The following is a 26,790-nucleotide window of genomic DNA, read 5'->3' on the forward strand; positions in this document are numbered from 1 at the left end:
ATAAAAATTGACCAATGAAAAGAAGTGTCAGAAATGTAATGTTGGAAATAAACAACAGTTCCGGAATAAGGAATAACCCACCCTTTTTCAGAGGAAAAAGTCACTGCAAAAATGATTTTGCTTGAATTTCATAATAGAATTGTTGAAGAAACACTGACTTTAAGATTTAGAAATGCAAAAGAAGGGTAATAGATTATTTAAGATTTGTATAGAGACATAGTAATGGGGCTTTACAGATAATGGGATATACCCGGTATAGTACATGCTTCCGTGTTCTTTCGATGTATCATAGTATCAGTCCTACCAGTATAATATCATTACTTGGCATACAACTTACAACATAGATTATTTACAATGCAAGATCTACAAAATTGACAATAATTACAAAGTCCTTGGTTGACTTTTAGCATGTTTATGATTTGTCATTTTCAAAAATAATAGACAGTAAGTGTAAACAGCAAAAACTATCATCATGGAAAAAAAACCTTACTAACTTAATGTTACTTAATGTTGTTTTCCAGTACAGAATCCTCACTGTTCCTCTTCACCAGACTCATATATTATGTTTTTACGTAAAATTGAGAATTACCTCTATTATTTCTGTTGCTTCCTGGTAATTCATAATTAATTCAGCTCAATAATCAGAATAATAGATTTCTTCATATTCCCAGTGCTTAGCCAGTCTATTCTTAAAATCGTTTATTGATGAAGCTTTTTATAACTTTATCTGGTAGCTTGTTCCATATTTTGGGGATTCTTGCAAAGCTATTTTTCCCTAGGCTTGTTAAAAGTTGTTTTAAACCTTGATCAATATTTATCACGTAACTGTAATAGAGAGTATTGTAGTTGCAATATGCTATGGATTTACTAAATTTTTTTGGGGAAACTATTTTTACAGCCTCTTGTAACAAAATAAAGTAAAATTGAAACAAGCAAATTTAGATCTACAAATTCAGGGCTTTCAATAGAAGCTGGTAGCCATCTTGTTTTTTTCCATCTATAGCACAGAAATCAGCTAGCTACATTGTACGTTTTCCCAAATTATAATGTTGAAAATCACAAAAAAAATGTTTTAGAGAGAGATCGATATGTTTACAATAGTTCTATTTTTAACCTTGCCGTGTTGTAAATTAAACTTCCTTGTTGGGTATTAGTATATGTGCAAACAGGATCACTGTCATTTTCTCCATTAGAGTAATGCAACAATAGTAGTTACCAGTTGTTGTCATTCCAAGTATTGTTCGTAAGTTGATACCAATAACCTGATTGGCCGATCAACAAGTCCTTTATTTAACCAGACCACAACTGATGGGCTTATTTTAGCACATCATGGCTAAATAACGAGTAAAAGTAAACAATGCGACCTTACTCATGGGATACAAAAAGTACAGAAACAAGGTGACTAATAAAAAAAATAATTGGATGACAACTGATTAAATGAATTTCAATGATTGTTGGGAAAAGAAAAGATATCTTTCTCATAACGAGATCGATTTTCTAACCCTAATTTTACAGTAAAACATGCTGACTACCCCTTCCATGCCTTTTTTTAAAAATAATAATTTACACTTGTATTCATATTATAAATTGTATAAAAAAATGTGTATAAACAAATACATAGAGAAAAGGGGGTCCTGACAGCTAAGATATAATGTTCATGGTCAATGCTGATTTAAGTTCCTTTTTATTTGTTAATTAAATGCAAAACAAGAAACTGATTATATTTCTTTCAAAATAATTTATTAAAAAAAACTGTTGACTGCATCTGTTGTTGTATGTGAAAGCCCATTTAAATACTGTTTCCGCATAGTAAATGGACTTCTATATACTGTAAATCACACTGTAATGTTTGCTGCACTTTATTCAAGCCTACTTTTGGCGCATCGTCTTTGTCAATTTTTATTTTTGCTTTCTTTTTTTAGGATCAAACCTGAATCCATTGACGTCACTGTTGCAGGTAAGTTATTTACATTTCAATTTGATCTCATATATGGAATCTGCTAAATCATAAGTGAGGACATTTTACCCTTTTATATATTCAAAAGGTGTATAACAAATGAATAGAATCTAGAAAAATACTGCTCTGCACTTTCTCCTTGAAAAGAACAATGTATAGATATATATATAATATAATAATGTAATTAAAAGATAACTGTATTGAATTTGAAATCTTTGCCTACATAAAATTTTACTTTCGCAAATTGAGTTTACCTATATTTGTGACAGTAAAACTTTTACATAGATCAAGCTTCAAATAAAATATTTTTATGCTCCCGCCGTAGCGGAGGGGGCATTAAGTTTTACCCTTGTCTGTCTGTACGTACGTCCCAAAATTGGTTTCCGTTCTCTAACTTTAGTTTGCCTCAAACAAATGTTATGAAACTTTTACACAATGCTTATTACCAATTTACCACAAAACACAGGTCAAGTATGAATTTTGGGGGGTCACCACTTTTACCATGCTAGAGTTATGCCCCTTTACAAATGGAAAAATTCCTGAAATATTAATTTCTGTTCTCTAACTTGAGTTTGCCTCAACCAAATGTTATGAAACTTATGCACAATGCTTATTACCACAAAACTCAAGTACAAATTTGGATAGAGTCACTTTTACCGTTCTTGAGTTACATCCCTTTATAAAGTTATATGCAAGCGGGGGCATCATCTGTGTCCCATGGACACATTCCCCATTTATTTCCTCTATTCAAATACAAATAAACGAATCAGTTCATTTTTTTTCTTTGGTATTATAACATGTAACTGGCCTCTTGAACACTTCAAAATGTATTAAAATTTGATCTAAACAAGATTTTAGGTGAACAAGTGAGTTTTTTGTTTATTATTGAAGAAATCAAGACAGCAACCTGTGACAACCACTAGATTGTTTCACACAGAATGGAAAAGACATACTTTGGTTTCATATTATTATAATAGCTAAATTTTACACGTTTTATATAGACAAACATGAATCAAAATTTCAACATTAATGACAGTTCACCATTTAGTTCAAAGTTTTCCTTGATTTGATTTCGCCAAATCTTATCATGATGTATAAAATGTGATTTCAGTGTCCTGTAAAATTTAATTACCATACATGTACAATCATATTGCTAAATAAAACCCTAAGCGGGAATGTCACAGAACAGTGTTTTAAATTATTGCTGGTCCAAGGTCTGATCATATCTTTTCTGGGAGGGAACATTTGCAGTGTTCCAGCTTAATTCTCAGGGCAGAAGGGTGCTAGTTGTCTGAAAGGGCACTTTAGCGTTATAACCCAGATTTTAAGGGCAATGTTGGACAGTGTATAAATTACCTTGAATATTGCAAGGCTCAGCTGGAGAACATTAGTTGTATTTAAACCATATTCAGAAATTAATGTGTTCTTGATGTTGGTTCCAGTAAGAATTTTTTTCCATCAAATTATCATACCATGAAGCAAAGCATATCATTTTGATGCTAATCTAAACAAACTTGTACATTTGGTATGGAAAATAATCATCAGAAATGTCAATGTTTTATAACTTATACCAAAATAAACAAGTAGTTTTGAAAGATGGAGTTATACATGCAAAATTGAATGTTGAATGTAATTAAATTATCTACATTTAAATTACTTGTTCAAACATATAGTATATATGTTATTGAGAGTTATTTATTATCATTTGAATTGTTACAAAAAATTATTTTTAAGTGCACACCAAAGTGCTCCTCAGTAAGGAGTTTTATAAATATAACAGGTGAGACAGGAGATAATCATATTTTATATTGATGCAATTATATATTGCAGAAGGTATAAACATTTACTTTTTTCTCCATCATTGTTAAAAATAACTTTGTTGAGTGCTCCTATGTCAGGAGGATTATAAAATACAAGAAGTATTAAAAACAGGAAGTGAATCTTGTTATGTTCAAAGTACAAATTTCTTTGATTCCTCTTTAAATTTCATACTCATGGTTATGAAAACAAAACATTTTTTACCAATTAAGTCAAAACTATGTATGCCTATAAAATTGTTTAAGATTTTATTTTTTATGTTATGCCTACTGAGATAAATTGTTTCAGGTGTACATGCTGTACATAAACTTTACAAATGGATAACATGTGGACATTTCATTCTGTATTAAATATCTAGTATTTGTTCAATTATCTTAAATCCACTAATTAGCAGTAAACAATCATTAACAAAGGTGATAAAACTGCCAAAGCACTAGGTATTTAACTTAATCCCATTGTCAGTTAATTAGTGTTACACAATCAGGTAACAATTTTACCGGAAACGCCGGTAGGCATGAAATTTGAAATTTTTTTTTTTTGAAAAGGCAGAGGGGTGCATTCTTTTACTTTGGAGGGCAGAAGGGCGGGGGTAAGGGCACCAAGGGCGGGCCGCCCTTCTATTTAGGACAGGCGGGAACACTGATTTATATTTAATTACAAAAGTCGAGGCCCTCCAATCCTATATATATATATATACATACATGTACATGTTATATTAAAGAGCATATATAGGTTAAAGTGAACTTATAGAACTCTTTGCCAACAAAGAATAATTGTTTGACAGCCCTGATTCTCATCACAAATATTCATGTAGGTCAGAATTTCGTATTACCAAGTAAAACCTGGGTTTCTCCAGTATTTCCCACAGTATGTATGTATGTTCTGTATCTTCCTCCTTTATTAGGAGCACCACCATGGGTTATGGTGTAAAGGAGGACATTTAACACACTGTATCAGTACAGATTTTATGTGAGCATTTGTTTACCCAATTTCCCAGCCTGCCCGTGACGGGTCTTACTACCAGAAAGTTAACCTTCCCCAAAACAATAAGTACTCAAATGACTTAACTGTGTAATTTGCACACCATTATATTATTCATTGACAATAACAATAAATAGCCATGAATAGGAAATCTTTTTTATTTGTTTTAAAGTATGGCTAATTTTACAAGAACACAAACTTAATACTGCTGTTAAACAAACCCAATATTTAATTATTATTGCATTTTTGTTGTCTTTTATATTTTCACCTATCCAAAAAACCACTGTGAATACTAGGTAACATTTGTATGACAGTGTAACTGGTGGAATTAGGTTTTGGTACAATTATTATGTTATTATTTTGTTTCAATTATGTTTTACAGATTTTGATGGAGTTTTATACCATATATCAAACCCAGAAAATGACAAAACCAAAATAATAGTATGTATATGTGAACTTATATATCGGCTTTGAGCCTTTTGTACCATAAGAAACCTCTGATTGCTTGAGAGACAGGTTGTGTGTACTAAAATGACATCATGGATTTGGTTAACAGGTTGATTTTTATACGACCGCAAACAAATTTTGTGGTCGTATATTGGTATCACATTGTCGTCGTCCGAAGACAGTTAGTTTCCGAACAATAACTTTAGTATAAGTCAATAGAAATCTATGAAACTTTAACACAAGGTTTATAACCACAAAAGGAAGGTAGGGATTGATTTTGGGGATTATCATCCTAACAGTTTAGGAATTAGGGGCCAAAAAGAGGCCCAAAAAGGCATTTTCTCATTTCAGATTTCAGAAATTAAACAAAATTTCTTCACATTTTTTGGTATTTTTTTTGGGGGGTTGATTACGCAACAGCATAGTTTATTGCATAAAAGCAAACAAAAAAGGGGGTTAATTTTTATTTTAATTTTTTGGGGGGTGTCAATTCGCACAGGCACAGTGTATTGCACAAAAGCAAAAAATTGAATATAAATTCAAATCATATTCAATACCAATTCTAAGTTCTTTGACTACAGTTATTCTGTGTCAGAAACCTATTATGTGTCAAATATTTAATTACAATCAAAATTCAGACCTGTATCAAGCGCGAATATTGTGTCCATTTTTGAACCAACTTCAGGGTTGGACCTCTGTGGTCCTATCCAGCTGTGCCCGGCGAAGCAATTTATTCAAAACTTTTACACTTTTAAAATTTTGGGTGAAATATATAGCATGAAATGCAATGTCAAAAGGTGATGATAATTTCTCATGTTAAAATGTTGATATCAAACAAGTTACATGTGCTTACACCTAGCTAGGACTCAATGTAACAACATGGTTCTAAAACACATAATCCTAATCAATAATTTTTCTTAATATACAACAGAAATCCCATTCCTTTAAAAGATAGATTATTGTAGACTTTCTTTATATAAAAATAGGAGATATGGTATGATTGCCAATAAGACAACTCACCACAGATTTAAGTAGAAGTAAGCAAACTTTATAGCTCACTTGGCCTTAAGGCCATGTTAGCTTTTCTCATCACTTGTCATTTATCGCCGTTGTCCATTAACTTTTATAATAATCTTCTCCTCTAAAACAAAGGGTCCAAATTTAAGCAAACTTGGCCACAATCATCATTGGTGTATCTAGTTTAAAAAATGTGTCTTATGACCCCATCTGTCAACCAAGATGGCCGACATGGCTAAAAATAGAACATAGGGGCAAAATGAAATTTTGCTTATTATTTTGAAACCGCTATAAATAGAGAAATTCTGACAGGAGCAAAAATGTTCAAGAATGTTGAGCTCTAACTATTGTCCATTTACGTCAAAACTGTCAGACGACTTCTTATAGGAGTTATTGCCCTGAAATGATGAATTTTACCATTTTTGTTGCAGAAAGCTCGACTTGGGGATAGTGATCCGGTGGCGGCAGCGGCGTTCATTAAATTCTTAAAAGCTTAACATTTCAGAAGGTAGAAGATCTGGATGCTTCATACTTTGTATATATATATGCCTTATCTTATGAAGTTTCCGTCTGTCATATGTTCATTGTCCTTGACCTCATTTTCTTGGTTCAGTGACTACTTGAAAAAAAAGTTCAGATTTTTTGTAATGTTAATTTCTCTCTAATTATGAGTAATTGGATAACTATATTTGGTATGTGTGTACCTTGCAAGGTCCTCATGCCTGTCAGACAGTTTTCACTTGACCTTGACCTCATTTCATGGATCAGTGAACAAGGTTAAGTTTTCGTGGTCAAGTCCATATCTCAGATCGATACTATAAGCAACAGGTCTACCATATTAGGTATATGGATTGATTGTAAGGTGTACATGTCCAACTGGCAGATGATATCTGACCTTGACCTCATTTTCATGGTTCAGTGGTTAAAGTTAAGTTTTTGTGTTTTGGTGTGTTTTTCTAATACTATATGCAAAAGGTCAACTATAGTTGGTGTATAGAAATATTTTACAATGAACATGTCAGTCTGGCAGGACTTTTTACCTTGACCTCATTTTCATGGTTTATTGCTCAATGTCAAGTTTTTGTGTTTTGGTCTGTTTCTTGTATACTATAAACAATGGGTCAACTATATTCAGTGTATGAAATGATTGTAAGGTGTTCATGTATTTCTGGCTTGGTTTATCTGACCTTGACCTCATTTTCTTGGATCATGTTAAGTTAATGTGATACTTGTAGTAAAACTTTATATTTAGGACTATCAACATAAAATCAATGGTCAATGAAGCAGGCGAGACATTTCAGCATGTGCAGTCTTGTTAAATTTTTTTCCTATTATCTCGTAAATTATAATAGATACACAGAAACACAGGCTCCCCAAATCGGATCCTCTATTAAAATTTATGAGAGAATATAGGTTATCTATTTGCATACAAAGGCATCACTTTAATTTTATGAAAAATAAGATTATGATATACTTTATTGGTCTTCAGTTAAAATTTTAAAAAATTTTATCATCTGAACCCATTTACCCAATTATTATAACTTTATAAGTTAGTATGACCAAGTATCATCCTTTGCTTGTCTTATTACATTGTACCAACTTTAGTATGTATCAATCGACTAACAGGTGATGAATATATTTTGAAATGAGTAATAATATTCAGAAATGAATGTTTATATTTTAGGTCAGTATTTCACTGAAATTTTACAAGGACTTAGAAGAGCATGGTGCTGAGGATGTAAGTATCAATAAATATATACGGTTACAGCCGATTCCAACGAGTGTGTAGCTAAAGGTAGAATCTTTGGTTAGCTTCCTTGCTAGCTCAACCATGAAATGATTATTACCTTAAGATTGGATGAGCAAAGCACCATTTTATCATCCAATGAAAACATTTATATCAATGGCCTGGTTATTTTTTATAATATATGTATGTTTCATACAAAGGTTTACCTAGACTACTTTGCAAATAAAATTTCATTTCTTAGTCTTTGATGGAATTAAAAAATCTTTTTATTACAATAAATTAGAAGCGGAGTAACGTTTTTTTTTTAAATATTTACGCCGTGAATAGGCAGTTTAGTTAATAAGTGTCTTTATGTGCACGCAAAAAAACATTGTTATAGTCTTGGTGTCTTTTCTTCATAAATATGCATAGTTTTTAGAACTAAAATCTTTTATATTCACACAGAAAAGAAAAAAAATATCATACTACTTAATATCATGCACGGTTGCATTTGTGGACCTTTCATTTAGTTAAAAATGCAACAAAAAAAAACTTTGAACAGCAAACAACTGCAGTCTGGAATTGAAAATATTGCAGAGTTTATGAACATCCACTTGGTCCGTTAACATTACCTTATTTATTAGTTTTAGATTAATAATGCAGCCATGAAGAACAATTTTTATGTCTCTACTTCAGTTTTAATCTGACCTAGATTGAATGATCAGGTCATATGTACTTTTGGACACCTTCCAATCTTTTTTACCTGTCCGGGTGTATTTTAAACATATGTGTATGTGTAAAAGTGAATACGGTCAGCACTTGTCAATCATATCCAACTACATTTTATTAACTTGATGTAACAAATTCAACAGACAAGTTAAATATATTATTATTTGTAATGTCTGACGAAGAAGAAAAAAATAAGGAATTTCAGCTTTCAGTTAACTTTTCATCATTTTGGCAAATCAAACACACCTACAACATATATGCTTGTGAATGAGCTTATAATTATCACTAAATTTTAAATTTAGATTGAAAACTTATTTTTAAACTGACTTGTAAAACTAGATTTACAATGTTTATATTCTGTCACTTAATTCTGATTGGTTCTCTGCTTAACTATTGACTCCACCCAAAGGCTGGATGTGCCTTACCTAATAATGATTTCATGGTTGAGCTAGCAAGGAAGCTAACCAAAGATTCTACCTTTAGCTACACACTCGTTGAAATCAGCTGTAAAATATATTTTAAAATAGTAAAGCAGCTGTAAGAAGTGCCACTCTCGTAGCTTATCATCTCAGATTCTCTTGTAACCCCACTGATGATGGCTTTTTATTTTTTGTTGAATACCCAACTTACAAATGAAATGTTTATACCCATATTAATATAAATAGAAAATACATGCAGTAGTAAAACTAAATAATGGTATATAATATTCTCTACTAAATACAAAAACAACTGGGAGTAAAGGTAGTGATATGATATTAATAGGTTTTTTCCCCAAAACTATTTTCCACCTACCAATATGGTTTCTACCATAACTGCATGTATAGTAGAAATTGTGCAATTATTTTTTTTTTAATTTTGAAAAGATTTAATTGGACCATACTCTATACCTATTGTGTCAAGAGCACTACTTACCCCTAGATTTTCTGACCCTTTTTAGAAATATATTCAACCACTTGTGTGTCTCTTGCAGATTATGAATGTTGAACATGTTTGTGTATTTTTTATGCCCCACCTAGGGGCATTATGTTTTTCGGTCTGTGCGTCTGTTCTTCGTCCTTCTGTCCCGCTTCAGGTTAAAGTTTTTGGTCAAGGTAGTTTTTGATGAAGTTGAAGTCCAATCAACTTGAAACTTAGTACACATGTACCCTATGATATGATCTTTCTAATTTTAATGCCAAATTAGAGTTTTGACCCAAATTTCACGGTCCACTTGACATAGAAAATGATAGTGCGAGTGGGGCATCCATGTACTATGGACACATTCTTGTTTCATCATACATTTACTGAGCTAGGTGTCAATCCAGACCGTCTGTTGCTTGTGTAAAATACACATTCATAATCTTGATTAATGGCAATTCGTTTATTGTTCATTAATGATGTCAATGTTTTGTCCTGTAGATTTTGGTAAAGTTGTGGTTGTCATAAGCTTCACCCTACATTTCCAGTTTTTCATAGTACAGCATATCTGATTTGTAATTGTTTTAAGAACTTATAAGTTAGATTTCTTATTTGGGTAGACCATAAAATCAATATATAATTTTCTAACTATTTATCAAAAAAGCTGGTAACATTTATTATTATTGTCCAATCAAATCGTGGAACAGGACACTGGTAAGAAAAGATTGACTGAAAATTAAATGTTATGCAGTAATAGTACACATTCAAGTAGTTTAGTTGGTTAACAGTGTCAATTGTTAATTTCAGATTCAACTAGTTTAAAAACATTAACCTGTTAATTTTAGAACCAAAACAATAAAATTGAGAATGGAAATGGGGAATATGTCAAAGAGACAACAACCCGACCAAAGAGCAGATAACAGCCGAAGGCCACCAATGGGTCTTCAACGCAGCGAGAAAATCCCGCACCCGGAGGTGGTCCTCAGCTGGCCCCTAAATAAAATTGTGTACTGGTTCAGTGAAAATAGACGTCACACTAAACTCATAAACATATAAAGGAACTAAAATTAAAAAAAACATACAAGACTAACAAAGGCCAGAGGCTCCTGACTTGGGACAGGCACAAAAATGCGGCGGGGTTAAACATGTTTTGTGAGATCTCAACCCTCCCCTTATACCTCTAGCCAATGTAGAATAAAGAAACACATAGCAATATGCACAGTAAAACTCAGTTTAAAAGAAGTCCGAGTCCGATGTCAGAATAGGTAACAAAAGAAACTAAGCAAAATGACAATGATACATAAATTAACAAAGGACTACTAGCAGTTACTGACATGCCAGCTCCAGACCTCAATTAAACTGATTGAAAGATTATGTCTTCATCATATGAAAATCAGGTACAATCCCTCCCGTTACGGGTTTAGTATCATACCATCATAAAATATATGAGAAGAACATAACCCGTATCATGCCAACAACTGGTTTTAGAATAAATGTGTTTATTTCCGATGCAAAGACCCTATGAGTGAATCAATATTAATACCAAAATATGCAATCCTTAATGATCTGACAACAGTTTCGCAACAATATCCCTTCTGAATAAGTTTGTTTAAAGGTTTGGTTAGCTTTTGAGGTGAATGACGACATTTTTGTGCTTTGTAAAGAATATTACCATAAAAGATTGGATGTTAAATATCTGAACGTATAAGATGTCTGCATATTGATTTATATTTACGAATGATGTCCTTGTACCGATGATAAAATTTAGTAATTGTTTTGACTAGTTTGTGATATCAAAAACCCTATTGTAATAATTTTTCAGTAATACAGAGATTTCTTTCGTTGAAATCAAATACGTTGTTACATACACGAGCGAATCGAACAAGTTGAGATATATAAACACCATAAGATGGTGACAAGGGAACATCACCATCTAAAAATGGATAATTAACAATAGGAAATGAAAAATCATCTCTTTTATCATAAATTTTGGTATTAAGCTTCCCGTTAAAGATATAGATATCAAGATCCAGGAAAGGGCAGTGTTCATTGTTAGTATTAGCTTTATTTAAAGTCAGTTCGGCAGGATAAATCTCTTTAGTGTACATACTGAAGTCGTCATTATTGAGAGCCAATAAATCATCGAAATATCTTAAAGTGTTATTAAATTTTTGAATCAGATGTCAATCTCTTAATTCTAGAACCAATCTCTTGTACTTCTTACTCAGCTTTTCATATTTGTTGTTTTTTGTCGAGCCTTCGACTTTAGTCGAAAAAGCGAGACATAGCGATCCTACATTCCGTCGGCGTCGGTGTCGTCGTCGTCGTCGTCGTCGGCGGCGTCCACAAATATTCACTCTGTGGTTAAAGTTTTTGAAATTTTAATAACTTTCTTAAACTATCCTGGATTTCTACCAAACTTGGACAGAAGCTTGTTTATGATCATAAGATAGTATCCAGAAGTAAATTTTGTAAAAATAAAATTCCATTTTTTCCGTATTTTACTTATAAATGGACTTAGTTTTTCTGCCGGGAAATATTACATTCACTCTGTGGTTAAAGTTTTTAAAATTTTAATAACTTTCTTAAACTATCCTGGGTTTCTACCAAACTTGGACAGAAGCTTGTTTATGATCATAAGAGTGTATCCAGAAGTAAATTTTGTAAAAAAAAAAAAACATTTTTTCCTTATTTTACTTTTAAATGGACTTAGATTTTCTGCCAGGAAACAACACATTCACTCTGTGGTTAAAGTTTTTAAAATTTTAATAACTTTCTCATACTATTTTGGATTTGTACCAAACTTGGACAGAAGCTTGTTTATGATCAAAAGCTAGTATCTAGAAGGAAATTTTGTAAAAAAATAAATCCATTTTTTCCGTATTTTACTTTTAAATGGACTTAGATTTTCTGCCAGGAAACAACACATTCATCACTCTGTGGTTAAAGTTTTTAAAATTTTAATAACTTTCTTATACTATTTTGGATTTGTACCAAACTTGGACAGAAGCTTGTTTATGATCAAATGCTAGTATCTAGAAGGAAATTTTGTTTTCTTCCAGTTAACGTTACATTCAGTCTGCAGTTAAAGTTTTAAACATTTATTAGATTCATAAACTATCCTGGATTTTTACCAAACTTGGACAGAAGCTTCTTACAATCAAAAGATAGTATCAAGAGAAATATTTTTATTGATTTACTTCCTCATTTTTGTTGAGCCTGTGATTAACAGAAAAAGTAGGCGAGACACTGGGTTCCGCGGAACCCTTACGAATTTTTATTGTGAAGAGCTTTTCTTGGAAGCTGGTGTCTTAAAAGTTAGGTCTAGTTTTATTTGGATTTCTCAATAATACACAATGTTTTTTTTTTCCACAAGGTTAAAAACAAAAGGTTTATGATACCAAATATTGCTTTTAAAACAGGAAATGAAAATGTATGAACAACTTGTTACTACCACTTTTCCTTTGTGGAATGATGATACATGTATTGTTATAAAACATTATTTCATTTCAGTTAATCAAAAGAGAATATGGTGACTTTATGACTACTGCAGAAGATGGTAACTACTACTCCAATAATAATTATAAATTTATTAGAAAGATATTATTCTTTATAAATACAAACAATCAGGGTTTCCTTTCATTGATATAGTAAAATACTATCAGGTTTTCCTCTCAATGATATAGTAAAATACTATCAGGTTTTCCTTTCAATGATATAGTAAAATACTATCAGGTTTTCCTCTCAATGATATAGTAAAATACTATTAGGTTTTCCTCTCAATGATATAGTAAAATACTATCAGGTTTTCCTCTCAATGATATAGTAAAATACTAGTAGGTTTTCCTCTCAATGATATAGTAAAATACTAGTAGGTTTTCCTCTCAATGATATAGTAAAATACTATCAGGTTTTCCTTTCAATGATATAGTAAAATACTATCAGGTTTTCCTCTCAATGATATAGTAAAATACTATCAGGTTTTCCTTTCAATGATATAGTAAAATACTATCAGGTTTTCCTTTCAATGATATAGTGAAATACTATCAGGTTTTCCTCTCAATGATATAGTGAAATACTATCAGGTTTTCCTCTCAATGATATAGTAAAATACTAGTAGGTTTTCCTCTCAATGATATAGTAAAATACTATCAGGTTTTCCTCTCAATGATATAGTAAAATACTAGTAGGTTTTCCTCTCAATGATATAGTAAAATACTAGTAGGTTTTCCTCTCAATGATATAGTAAAATACTAGTAGGTTTTCCTCTCAATGATATAGTAAAATACTATCAGGTTTTCCTCTCAATGATATAGTAAAATACTAGTAGGTTTTCCTCTCAATGAGATAGTAAAATACTATCAGGTTTTCCTCTCAATGATATAGTAAAATACTAGCGGGTTTTCCTCTCAATGATATAGTAAAATACTAGTAGGTTTTCCTCTCAATGATATAGTAAAATACTTGCAGGTTTTCCTCTCAATGATATAGTAAATACTATCAGGTTTTCCTCTCAATGATATAGTAAAATAGTAGTAGGTTTTCCTCTCAATGATATAGTAAAATACTAGTAGGTTTTCCTCTCAATGATATAGTAAAATACTAGCAGGTTTTCCTCTCAATGATATAGTAAAATACTATCATGTTTTCCTCTCAATGATATAGTAAAATACTAGTAGGTTTTCCTCTTCGTGATATAGTAAAATACTATCAGGTTTTCCTCTCAATGATATAGTAAAATACTAGTAGGTTTTCCTCTCAATGATATAGTAAAATACTAGCAGGTTTTCCTCTCAATGATATAGTAAAATACTATCATGTTTTCCTCTCAATGATATAGTAAAATACTAGTAGGTTTTCCTCTCAGTGATATAGTAAAATACTAGTAGGTTTTCCTCTCAATGATATAGTAAAATACTAGTAGGTTTTCCTCTCAGTGATATAGTAAAATACTATCAGGTTTTCCTCTCAATGATATAGTAAAGTACTAGTAGGTTTTCCTCTCAATGATATAGTAAAATACTAGTAGGTTTTCCTCAATGATATAGTAAAATACTAGTAGGTTTTCCTCTCAATGATATAGTAAAATACTAGTAGGTTTTCCTCTCAATCTCAGTGATATAGTAAAATACTATCAGGTTTTCCTCTCAATGATATAGTAAAATACTAGTAGGTTTTCCTCTCAATGATATAGTAAAATACTAGTAGGTTTTCCTCTCAGTGATATAGTAAAATACTATCAGGTTTTCCTCTCAATGATATAGTAAAGTACTAGTAGGTTTTCCTCTCAATGATATAGTAAAATACTAGTAGGTTTTCCTCTCAATGATATAGTAAAATACTAGTAGGTTTTCCTCTCAATGATATAGTAAAATACTAGTAGGTTTTCCTCTCAATGATATAGTAAAATACTATCAGGTTTTCCTCTCAATGATATAGTAAAATACTATCAGGTTTTCCTTTCATTGATATAGTAAAATACTATCAGGTTTTCCTCTCAATGATATAGTAAAGTCTAGTAGGTTTTCCTCTCAATGATATAGTAAAATACTATCAGGTTTTCCTTTCAATGATATAGTAAAATACTATCAGGTTTTCCTCTCAATGATATAGTAAAATACTATCAGGTTTTCCTCTCAATGATATAGTAAAGTACAAGTAGGTTTTCCTCTCAGTGATATAGTAAAATACTATCAGGTTTTCCTCTCAATCATATAGTAAAATACTATCAGGTTTTCCTCTCAATGATATAGTAAAATACTATCAGGTTTTCCTCTCAATGATATAGTAAAATACTATCAGGTTTTCCTCTCAATGATATAGTAAAATACTATCAGGTTTTCCTTTCAATGATATAGTAAAATACTATCAGGTTTTCCTCTCAATGATATAGTAAAATACTATCAGGTTTTCCTCTCAATGATATAGTAAAATACTATCAGGTTTTCCTCTCAATGATATAGTAAAATACTATCAGGTTTTCCTCTCAATGATATAGTAAAATACTATCAGGTTTTCCTTTCAATGATATAGTAAAATACTATCAGGTTTTCCTTTCAATGATATAGTAAAATACTAGTAGGTTTTCCTCTCAATGATATAGTAAAATACTAGTAGGTTTTCCTCTCAATGATATAGTAAAATACTATCAGGTTTTCCTTTCAATGATATAGTAAAATACTATCAGGTTTTCCTCTCAATAATATAGTAAAATACTAGTAGGTTTTCCTCTCAATGATATAGTAAAATACTATCAGGTTTTCCTTTCAATGATATAGTAAAATACTATCAGGTTTTCCTCTCAATGATATAGTAAAATACTAGTAGGTTTTCCTCTCAATGATATAGTAAAATACTATCAGGTTTTCCTCTCAGTGATATAGTAAAATACTATCAGGTTTTCCTCTCAGTGATATAGTAAAATACTATCAGGTTTTCCTCTCAATGATATAGTAAAATACTATCAGGTTTTCCTCTCAGTGATATAGTAAAATACTATCAGGTTTTCCTTTCAATGATATAGTAAAATACTATCAGGTTTTCCTCTCAGTGATATAGTAAAATACTAGTAGGTTTTCCTCTCAATGATATAGTAAAATACTAGTAGGTTTTCCTCTCAATGATATAGTAAAATACTATCAGGTTTTCCTTTCAATGATATAGTAAAATACTATCAGGTTTTCCTCTCAGTGATATAGTAAAATACTAGTAGGTTTTCCTCTCAATGATATAGTAAAATACTATCAGGTTTTCCTCTCAATGATATAGTAAAATACTATCAGGTTTTCCTTTCAATGATATAGTAAAATACTATTAGGTTTTCCTCTCAATGATATAGTAAAATACTAGTAGGTTTTCCTCTCAATGATATAGTAAAATACTAGTAGGTTTTCCTCTCAATGATATAGTAAAATACTATCAGGTTTTCCTCTCAATGATATAGTAAAATACTATCAGGTTTTCCTCTCAATGATATAGTAAAGTACTAGTAGGTTTTCCTCTCAATGATATAGTAAAATACTAGTAGGTTTTCCTCTCAATGATATAGTAAAATACTATCAGGTTTTCCTCTCAATGATATAGTAAAATACTAGTAGGTTTTCCTCTCAATGATATAGTAAAATACTATCAGGTTTTCCTCTCAATGATATAGTAAAATACTATCAGGTTTTCCTCTCAATGATATAGTAAAATACTATCAGGTTTTCCTCTCAGTGATATAGTAAAATACTAGCAGGTTTTCCTCTCAGTGATATAGTAAAATACTATCAGGTTTTCCCCTCAATGATATAGTAAAATACTATCAGGTTTTCCTCTCAGTGATAAAGTAAAATACTATCAGGTTTTCCTCTCAGTGATATAGTAAAATACTATCAGGTTTTCCTCTCAGAGATATAGTAAAATACTATCAGGTTTTCCCCTCAATGATATAGTAAAATACTATCAGGTTTTCCTCTCAGTGATAAAGTAAAATACTATCAGGTTTTCCCCTCAATGATATAGTAAAATACTATCAGGTTTTCCTCTCAATGATATAGTAAAATACTATCAGGTTTTCCCCTCAATGATATAGTAAAATACTATCAGGTTTTCCTCTCAGTGATATAGTAAAATACTATCAGGTTTTCCCCTCAATGATATAGTAAAATACTAGTAGGTTTTCGTCTCAATGATATAGTAAAGTACTAGCCACTACCTGCAATGTGAACCTTTTTTTGGCAAGTGTGCAGCAAATATGATAATTTACCTACCCATGCTTGGCAATATCCTCATCAGAAAAAAAGAATTTTGTTGTGATATTATTTCAACATGACAGCTAGGACTAATAGTGATTTTTTAATGGCAGAACTTTTCTATGAATTTGTATCCAGTCTAAAAAATGGTTAAATTTTGTGAATAGTTTTAGATTTTTCCTGTACAGAATTTTTGCGTGCATTTTCATTTTCAAATTGATTACTTGATATTACCGGAGTTTTGTTGGAATTGCATATTTGATATTGGTAATTATGATTTTAAGAATGTAATGTTAAATTTATTTTAAAGCACTTATCTGTATTTTAAAGTAAAATATGTTGTATTTTTATATACATATATATTTTGTATATATTTTTAGGTTACAGTGTTTCGCTTCAGTACAATTTAGATAGCATTCCTGATGATTTTGAAGACATTGTTAAGAAAGCAGCTTTACTGAAAAGGAACTGTTTTGCATCAGTGTTTGAGAAATATTTTGAGTTTCAGGAAAAGGGAGTTACTGGTACCAAAAGAGCTGTCATACAGTACAGAGATGATGAAACTATGTAAGTTTTCTATACCATAAGGTTTTACTTAAAAAAATTAGAGGGTTAAATAAAAAAAAAAAACATAATGTCATTGGGTGTCATATGCATTGACCACATTGACAAATTCACTTATTTTTAGTGCATATTTCCCTTTGCTTATTATAGATCATTTAATAATAATGGCTTATCAGAATATGATTTTTAGTTTATGTATATTTCAGTTCACCAATCAGCTGTTCTCACTATTTTTGATGGCTTATTCATGTTATTAAGGAACCATGAATTGAGTTTATATTGCTGACTTAATCAGATTAAAAAAAAAGAATATTGAAAACATACACATTTTTCTTCTCTTCTAAAATTATTAATGAAAATATGTCATTATTAAGTACTGAACTATGGTGATCACATCCATAGAGATCATTGAAATGTACCATGAATGTTATCAAAGTGTTGAGATACAACGAAAGATATGTGGTACACTCTTCCAGTAGAATAGTTGTCTTAAGCTAGTATATTCCTTAAAAGGTATTTTTGGATCATTTAAAGTTGGACAATTGCTTTAAGCATTTTACAAGTGAAACTTCAATGACACTTATAAGAAGGGACAAGTTTGGTCAAATTTAATGTGGAATCCTGTACCAATAATACTGTATTCATAGAGTTGATATGTATCATTCTGTAAATCATATAGATACTGGTTTTATATGAGCCACAAATCCACTGACACTACAGAATGACAAGAAACTATGGGTATCCAATTTGTTTGTTACAATATTTAATTCCTAATTTTACATTTAGAATATACCTCTCAATAAATAAGTTGAGGTCAACTAGTTGCAGCGGAGTAAAAAATATGAATAGTTAATTAGAGGACAGCTAGATCATGTGATTTCAAGACGTATACATTGTTTGTTCAGCATCTTGGACATACATACTACAGTATTGTGTTACAATTATGAATGTGTTTTGAGTCTAATTAACTTTGAATATGAAATTATAGGTATGTTGAAGCACAGAAAGACAGAGTGACAGTTATATTCAGTACAGTGTTTAAAGATGATGATGATATTGTGATAGGAAAATTATTTATGCAGGTATGAAATATAGAAATATTAATTTTAAAGGCAACTGGCTTCAAGTTTAGTTTTGTCTGTCTCATGATTCTTTCTCTTAAATAAGATGGTCTACTTTGCCATTTATATAGTTCTTAGGTTTAATATCAGTTGGCAAATATCTGGAAAATTAGGGATAAATGACATCTTAATATTACAATTTGCTGTACACAAGTATGATGATTAAGTGAGTTTGTTCTCAAAACATATCTGACCTCCAAATCCATATATGGTAAGGATGTACACCTCTGAGGGACCAAAAACTTCTAGAATTAAACTTTTTTTCTTAACCTGATTTTTGGGTTTATATGACTGTAAAAAAATAATTGGTGAAGAAAAAATCATATGGTTGTGGACTTCTATTTTTGCTATGGCCATTTGAAAGTTCCCAATTTTGATGATTTTCCCATTTTTCATAAATTTTTACCCATTTTTGGGCTATTATCATAAAAAAAATCACAGTTTCACAATTAAACTTTTTTTCATACTTTCACTAAAGATGAAGTGGACCAATCTGAATAAATTTAACCTAAAAAAAACTATAGGTAGGTGTTAATATAATAAAGTTTTATAAAAATTTGTTGCTTTTTCGTGTCAAATTTACCATGTTGTCAATTTTGTAAATTTGGGGTTTTTCTCTTTTTTTAGAACAAAAAGCATATTATTTCAACTTCTTTGTTATAAATGATTGAAAAAATACATATCTAAGAAATTTGAAAGGAAAAAAATGATATTGGATGTACATGTATCTGGTAAAATCATTTCTTGTACCCCTCACCCATTTTCTCAACATTTTGGCTAATGAGACTGACTTGATTGGTTATAAAATTTGAAAATTTTATTCCTCAAAAACTACTTATTGTAAATACACAATTAGTTAAGTTTGATTACAATATTTTTTAAATTCATTGATATTTTTCACTTGTACCACATGTTTTGGAAATAATTCCAGAACGTGATTTCAACGAGACTGAAATGTCAGAAGAATACATCCTTAACAGTGCCTTCAGAGACCACATCTTTTAAATTAGTCGCTGTGCTTAACTTTTTATCACAGCATATTAATCAATATTTACAAATTCTGCAATTATTGATATGACTTCACTCTAGTGTGAAAATACGCTAAAAAATGTCAAACTATGGAAATTGGTCTGTTATCAATTTTATCAGTGATTTCAAAATTGTTTTTTTATATCAGTGCTGGAGTCTCAGACTATTATAAAACACTATTACCGGTTTTGTCTTTCCTGGGATCATTTAGATTCACACAAAAAGGTGTACTTTCCCAACACTAAAAAGTGCCCTGTCCTTCCCTGTCACCCTGCCCCTTTCAGTTTCTAGCTGAAGCACAGGCAGAATAGGTATGAGATATTGTATGGATGGAAGGTTATTATCGAGGATTATGAGCAAATCTATAATTACATGCAGTTTTGATCTTAAATAATCAAGGACTGTAATGTTAAAGTAATTCATTTGATTTTATACATGCAATTCATAGAAAAATTGGGTATTTCTCTTGCTCAAAGTATAAGATGTTGCCATCACCTGATATCTTCTAGACCTTAACATTTTCTTAATTCTCCATTCTTCTGACTCGTCAAGTTACATGTAATCAAGATAAGTCAGAAGTAGAATGCAGTTTAGATAATTTAAACAGATAGAACCTACACTTATGTTGATAGCAAAGAGGTTTAAGATCTCTAGTAAACTTATTTTGTATGGCATGCAAGTAAAAATCTGTTCTAAAAATTTTAGGAATTTAAAGAAGGAAGAAGAAATTACCAACAAGCACCACAAGTATTGTTTAGTCACAAAGAACCTCCAATGGAATTAAAAGGAACGGATGCTCGTGGTGGGGATAATGTAGGATATATTACTTTTGGTAGGTTTTTCATTCCTAACTGTATGACTTTTTGTGTAGAGATACACATGTTATATGAAGTGTCTTGTAATCAAGTTTCATTAAGCCTCTTAAAAAAGGTTTGTTTCTTCATTATTTTCTACACTCATTTGTTCAATTTTGATAAAAAATGTATTCAAAGTTGTCTTAAATCAAAACTGGATTTCATTTTTTTTTTCATTTGATATATATTGATTGTTTGTGTAGGGTTAGTTGTATTGACGATTAGTTTTGAATAATTGTATTTAATTTTATGCATGAATTATTTGTCAGCTGTCATTCGAGTCATCACTGTAAAGCTATATTGGAATAAAGAATATATTTTAAAAGAATATTCAATTACAGACTGCATTAGTTAAAAATGTGCAATTGACTGCTAGTTGTGACAGTTGTGTTTTTTAAAATAAATATGTTACACATGAAATAAAAAAATACGTGTTCATCAATGAGACAGCAACTCAATGAGAAAAAAGAACTAATAGAGAGATTAAAAGGGGGAAACGTGATCTTCCAACTATAGACAATTGTCTTTACCATATTTAAAGTTCTGATTCACATTAACACATGGAGATGTTAAACTAGTTTTTTTCTAATTTAAAATATATTGGGTAATGTTGATAAGGAAGAAACATATATCTGGTTTGTAGGTACATATTTTATTGATATATGAATTATTTGTTATTACAGTTTTGTTTCCTCGTCACACTGGTGCAGCAGTACGTGATAACACGATCAACTTAATCCACACACTCAGGGATTATTTACATTATCATATAAAGTGTTCTAAGGTAAATTATTTTTCAATACTAGACAGTTTGGAAGTCATGGAACTTAGAATATTGATTATTCTATAAAAATGAAACTTGGTGCATAAAAAAATTCTTTTATCTCAAGACAATTACAAATACATGCATTTTGTTTAGAATGTTTTAAGTTTAAAAAAAAATTAGTCTAGCTTGTGGCTCACATACAGTATGTTTATTCAACACCCATAATGTAAATATACAGTAGATATACTGCAGTTGATATGTGAGATAAAATTTATCCTTCAAGAATTGAATCCTTTTGTACTTTCCTTATGATTAGAAAGTGTCTAGATTCACATTTTTATGCCCCGGCCTCTAGGCGAGGGGGGGATAAAGTGTTACCCCTGTCTGCCCGTATGTCTGTACATCCCAGAATTGGTTTCTGTTCTCTTAACTTTTGTTTGCCTCAACTAAATGTTATGAAACTTCTACAAAATGCTTATTACAATGAAACACAGATCAAGTTGGAATTTGGGTGGTGTCACTTTTACAGTTCTCTAGTTATGTCCCTTTATAACATTATATGCAAGTCCTATGGACACATTCTCCATTTATTCATGAATTATTAAAGAAACTATCATAAGATAATCCACTTGATCAACATAATTGTTTATATTTTTTAGGCCTATATCCATTCGAGAATGAGAGCAAAGACTTCAGATTTTCTAAAAGTACTGAACAGAGCTCGACCAGATCAACAGAAAGAAAAGAAAACAATCACGTAAGTATACTCTATGAATAAAAAAACTTGTGATCTGTGAAATCTTGGCAATGCAACATAAATAGTTATTTGATGTTACAAATTACTAGTAAAACATATGACAAAAGTAATTCCAAAATAATTTTGACATCAATCATATCTAAAAGAGTGCTCCTGAAAAGTAAGCAGATCCTGCCACACGTGGCAACCTACATGTTGCTCATGTAAGTACAACACTGGTGATAAGTCTCATTTGATAGGTCACATTTGAGGAAAAGAGAACCAGATTGTAGTTATGACAGTTGGAACATATCCATCATCATCTGTGAAACAATTACCGGTAAACAACATGTTGTTTATCAAAATAATTCCAGCTGGCAGAACTGCTTTAAATGCAGAAGAATTAGAGAAATATAGATTCTACAACTGCTTCAAGTGTGATACAATATTTCTCAACTCAACAGCTAGATTTTGAAATTTAATGCCAGGCTTCCCATTCTTTTTAGATATTTGAAATTAAACTTTCAAGAGTTGAGAAATATGATATTGCACAAGATCTTATGGTTTAATCTGTTTTATGTAAAGGCAAACCTATACCTTTTTTCAAATGATCTGCAAAAAGATGTGGTCTTTCTTTGTGACATTGTTGGACATGGTCACCTTTTTTCATGACTACACAACAGCAAAATCACATAAAAGCAAGAAAATTTCAACTCATAATTAAATTTTGACCACTGAAGAACTGAAATCTAACAAACCACATGTTGATTTGATTATAAAAGATAAAAGAACAGAGTTCCAATGTCCCCTGGATTGCACATATTTTATCTATCCAGGGGCAATAACTAAAAAAAACCAAACTTTTTTTTGTTGTTCTTTAAAACAATTTATAAATAAAAAGCGTGCGCGGGGACAAAAAAGTTTTTTTTTATTATATTCTAAATATTTCAAACAGACCTTCAAGGGCATTACTTATAGTGTTCTATAAGTTTTATAAAAAAATTGTACCCTTGAGAGTGCTAACGAGGCCATTTTCCATAAATTTAATATTTCCAAGGGTTATAACTCTTTTAAAAAAAGTCGATTGTCCACCATTATAGAACTTGTCCGAGATATTGCTAAAATTAACCTACAGTATAAGTTTTATAAAAATCTGGCAAGAATTGTACCCATGAGAGCGCTAACGAGGCCATTTTCCATAAATTTAATATTTCCAAGGGGCATAACTCTTTTAAAAAAGTTGATCGGCTACCATTAAAGAAATGGTCCGAGATATTGCTGATATTGACCTTTAGTATAAGTTTTATAAAAATCTGGCAAGAATTGTACCTATGAGAGCGCTAACGAGGCCATTTTCCATAAATTTAATATTTCCAAGGGGCATAACTCTTTTTAAAAAAGTCGATCGGCCACCATTAAAGAATTGTCCGAGATATTGCTGATATTGACCTACAGTATAAGTTTTATAAAAATCTGGCAAGGATTGTACCTGTGAGAGTGCTAACTAGACCTGACAGACAGACACATGAACGGACGCCTGGTATTTCCATGTCCCCCGCAACGCGTTACACGGGGGACAATAATAAGATCAACCACTCAGGGAAAGAATAAATTGTCTGAGAATTAGTGAAACCTGTATAGTCAATCAAATGACACATTTTGAAATTGATGTCATCACTTATATGTCAGAAATTTGGTATCTATGATTTTAGAAAAAACTTAAATGATGATATTTAGTGACTTGAGGCAAATTTGGTTTTGAAATTAATGCAACCAACTCCAGTATTAAAAAGATTATGTTTTTTTTTGTTTTATTTCAGTGGCAAGACTTTCAAGATGAATTGATGAACAGTTTGTTTTAACTTGTATTTTGGTGCAAAATTACAGAAGTGGCTTTACATCATAAATCTAACAGTATGAAGAAGATGTGGGATAGAAACAATTGGCTGGACCAATGTTTTTTTTTTAATTGTATGCTAATGTATATAATTCATTTAATTAGCAAAAACTGTTGAAACATTTGGTATCGAATATCTTTTCTTGCAAAATGAATTCTATGGATAAATATATTGTACAGTAAACACCAGTTATGGACAGAATTTCGATTTTAATCCTTTTTATCTCTCTGTTTCATTGTACACATACATATTTTCTGGAACAATTTTTTCATAATTTTACCTCTGTTTTATGATTTAATATATTTAAACACATACCGGGTTTGGGATTTTCTCGCTGTGTTGAAGACCCATTGGGGGCCTTCGGCTGTTTTTTGCTCTTTGGTCGGGTTGTTGTCTCTTTGACACATTCCCCATTTCCATTCTCAATTTTAATTAAATTGATAATTTAATGGGGTTGGCAGTGTTTGAATATTTGGACATTACTTTTGTATTCTGTCTCATGTTAAATTTTTAGTTATGCCTGCAATTAAGGGTGGTGACCCAAGTTATAATAATGTAATATTTACCGATTTTTTTTCTTTACCAGTTGTAGATAGATGAAAGATAATGGGGTTACAATTTAGGGAAAGCATTTGTTTTATAGTCATATTTGATGATGTTAATGTTGAAAAGATATATTTCAACATTTGTTATAGTGCCAGAACAAATACCACGTACACTTTGCTGTATAAATATTTATAAATAAAATTATTAATAATTATGTTTTGTTGTACATGTACAGAAGAATTAAACTAGTTGTGTATCAAGTTATCAGAGAAAATATTACACCAATTTAAGGCAATAGTATACACCAATAAACTAATGTATATACTTTTTATGCCCCCACAGTAGCAGTGGGGGCATTTAGTTTACCCTTGTCCGTCTGTACGTACGTCCCAAAATTGGTTTCCGTTCTCGAACTTGAGTTTGCCTCAACCAAATGTTATGAAACTTATACACAATGCTTATTACCACAAAACACAGATCAAGTTTGAATATTGATGGCGTCACTTTAAACGTTCTAGAGTTATGCCCCTTTATAAATGGAAAAAATACAAAATTTTTAGTTTCCGTTCTCTAACTTAAGTTTGCCTCAACCAAATGTTATGAAACTTATACACAATGCTTATTACCACAAAACACAGATCAAGATCGAATTTTGGTGGTGTCACTTTAAACATTCTACAGGTATGCCCTTTTATAAATGGAAAAATTGTAAAATTTTTAGTTTCCGTTCTCTAACTTAAGTTTGCCTCAACCAAATGTTATGAAACTTATACACAATGCTTATTACCACAAAAAACAGATCAAGTTTGAATTTTGGTGGCGTCACTTTAACCATTCTAGAGTTATGCCCTTTATAAATGGAAAAATTGCAAAAATTTTATTTTCTTCTAAATATCAAGTAATTTTTAAAATTGGAGTTATCTTCCTTTGTCCATGATCATAGTTGAATCAACTACAATCAATGCTTTATACAATGCAATGTTTAATTTTGACTTCCACTGATAAAACACAGATCAAGTTGAATTTGAGTTTGCAAATAGAAAAATTGCTGAATTTTTAGTTTCTGTTCTCTACTTAAATAAGCCTCAACCAAATGTTATGAGACTTACACACAATGCTTATTACCACAAAACTCAGATCAAGTTCAAATTTGGGTAGCGTCACTTTTACCGTTCTTCAGTTATGTCCCTTTATAACTATATGATATGCAAGAGGGGGCATCATCTGTGTCCACATGTGGACACTATCCACATTTATTTATCTTTAAATTTAGCCCAACAATGTAGGAACTTCTTTTTTTGCTCTTGCAAATTTATATTGTTCCCAAAGTGTAATTCTAACTATACATATATGTATATGCATATACAATGTACCTCAAGAGATTCAAGGTTCAAGCTCATCTAATGGAAGAAAAAATATCTACCATTAATTAAGAAAAAATATTGAATGTATCACAAATCTTCCTTCTTGCATCAGATATTATTAAAATTGTTTCAGTGGTTTTTGGTGATGAAATAATATTTTAGCCTTTTTCTGTGAACACTTATAGCACACCTGGACCAAAAGGTAATGTGAATTATTGCCATCCCTTTGTCTTTCATTGGCGTAAACTTTCTCAAATCTTCTGAAACCAAACTTTTTGTGAATTCGTCATTGTTCCTTATTTTGTTCATTCTACAAAGTCTCAAAGATTTTGATTTGTGAACAAACATGACCACCCTTGGTAAAATATATATATATATATATATATGGTATAACTGCAGTTTTTGGCTCATATCTCAACAAGAGAGACACACACTGATATGTCTGGCATGCTTTAGTGATCATGACTTAATTTTATTTTGAGTCTTTCAGATTTAGGTTTTACTACAGGTATCATATACACTTAACATTATTAATGATCTATAAAATACGGTCAAGGTCAGATGGATCCTACCAAACAAACTTGTACACTAGAATTCACTCAATACA

At 30.9% G+C, this 26,790-nt stretch overlaps 1 protein-coding gene and 1 long non-coding RNA gene across 2 annotated transcripts in view; both read left to right on the forward strand.

Moving 5' to 3' along the window:
- LOC127730430 (uncharacterized) overlaps window positions 1-26,790 on the forward strand; it is a 157,980-nt gene that overhangs the window by 21,691 nt on the left and 109,499 nt on the right. The gene's annotated exons all lie outside the window — the stretch shown is intronic.
- Window positions 31-25,033, forward strand: LOC127730419 (actin-related protein 2/3 complex subunit 2-like). The gene is made up of 11 exons (XM_052238831.1): window positions 31-185; window positions 1,923-1,957; window positions 5,139-5,197; window positions 7,905-7,958; window positions 13,086-13,131; window positions 17,686-17,872; window positions 18,858-18,951; window positions 20,725-20,851; window positions 21,557-21,657; window positions 22,299-22,396; window positions 24,196-25,033. Exons 1-11 carry the CDS (start codon window positions 112-114, stop codon window positions 24,218-24,220), a joined length of 900 nt encoding a protein of 299 aa, XP_052094791.1. The 5' UTR covers window positions 31-111; the 3' UTR covers window positions 24,221-25,033.

Source organism: Mytilus californianus, unplaced genomic scaffold (genome assembly GCF_021869535.1).
Source record: "Mytilus californianus isolate M0D057914Y unplaced genomic scaffold, xbMytCali1.0.p SCAF_2, whole genome shotgun sequence".
Taxonomy (NCBI): domain Eukaryota; kingdom Metazoa; phylum Mollusca; class Bivalvia; order Mytilida; family Mytilidae; genus Mytilus; species Mytilus californianus.

Excerpts from the sequence above, each read along its gene's own strand:
- LOC127730419 (XM_052238831.1), top strand. The coding sequence starts at position 112 with ATGATTTTGCTTGAATTTCATAATAGAATTGTTGAAGAAACACTGACT. Across the intron at positions 20,852-21,556 it reads TGTAGGATATATTACTTTTG|TTTTGTTTCCTCGTCACACT; the intron begins GTAGGTTTTTCA and ends TTGTTATTACAG. Across the intron at positions 22,397-24,195 it reads AAAGAAAAGAAAACAATCAC|TGGCAAGACTTTCAAGATGA; the intron begins GTAAGTATACTC and ends GTTTTATTTCAG.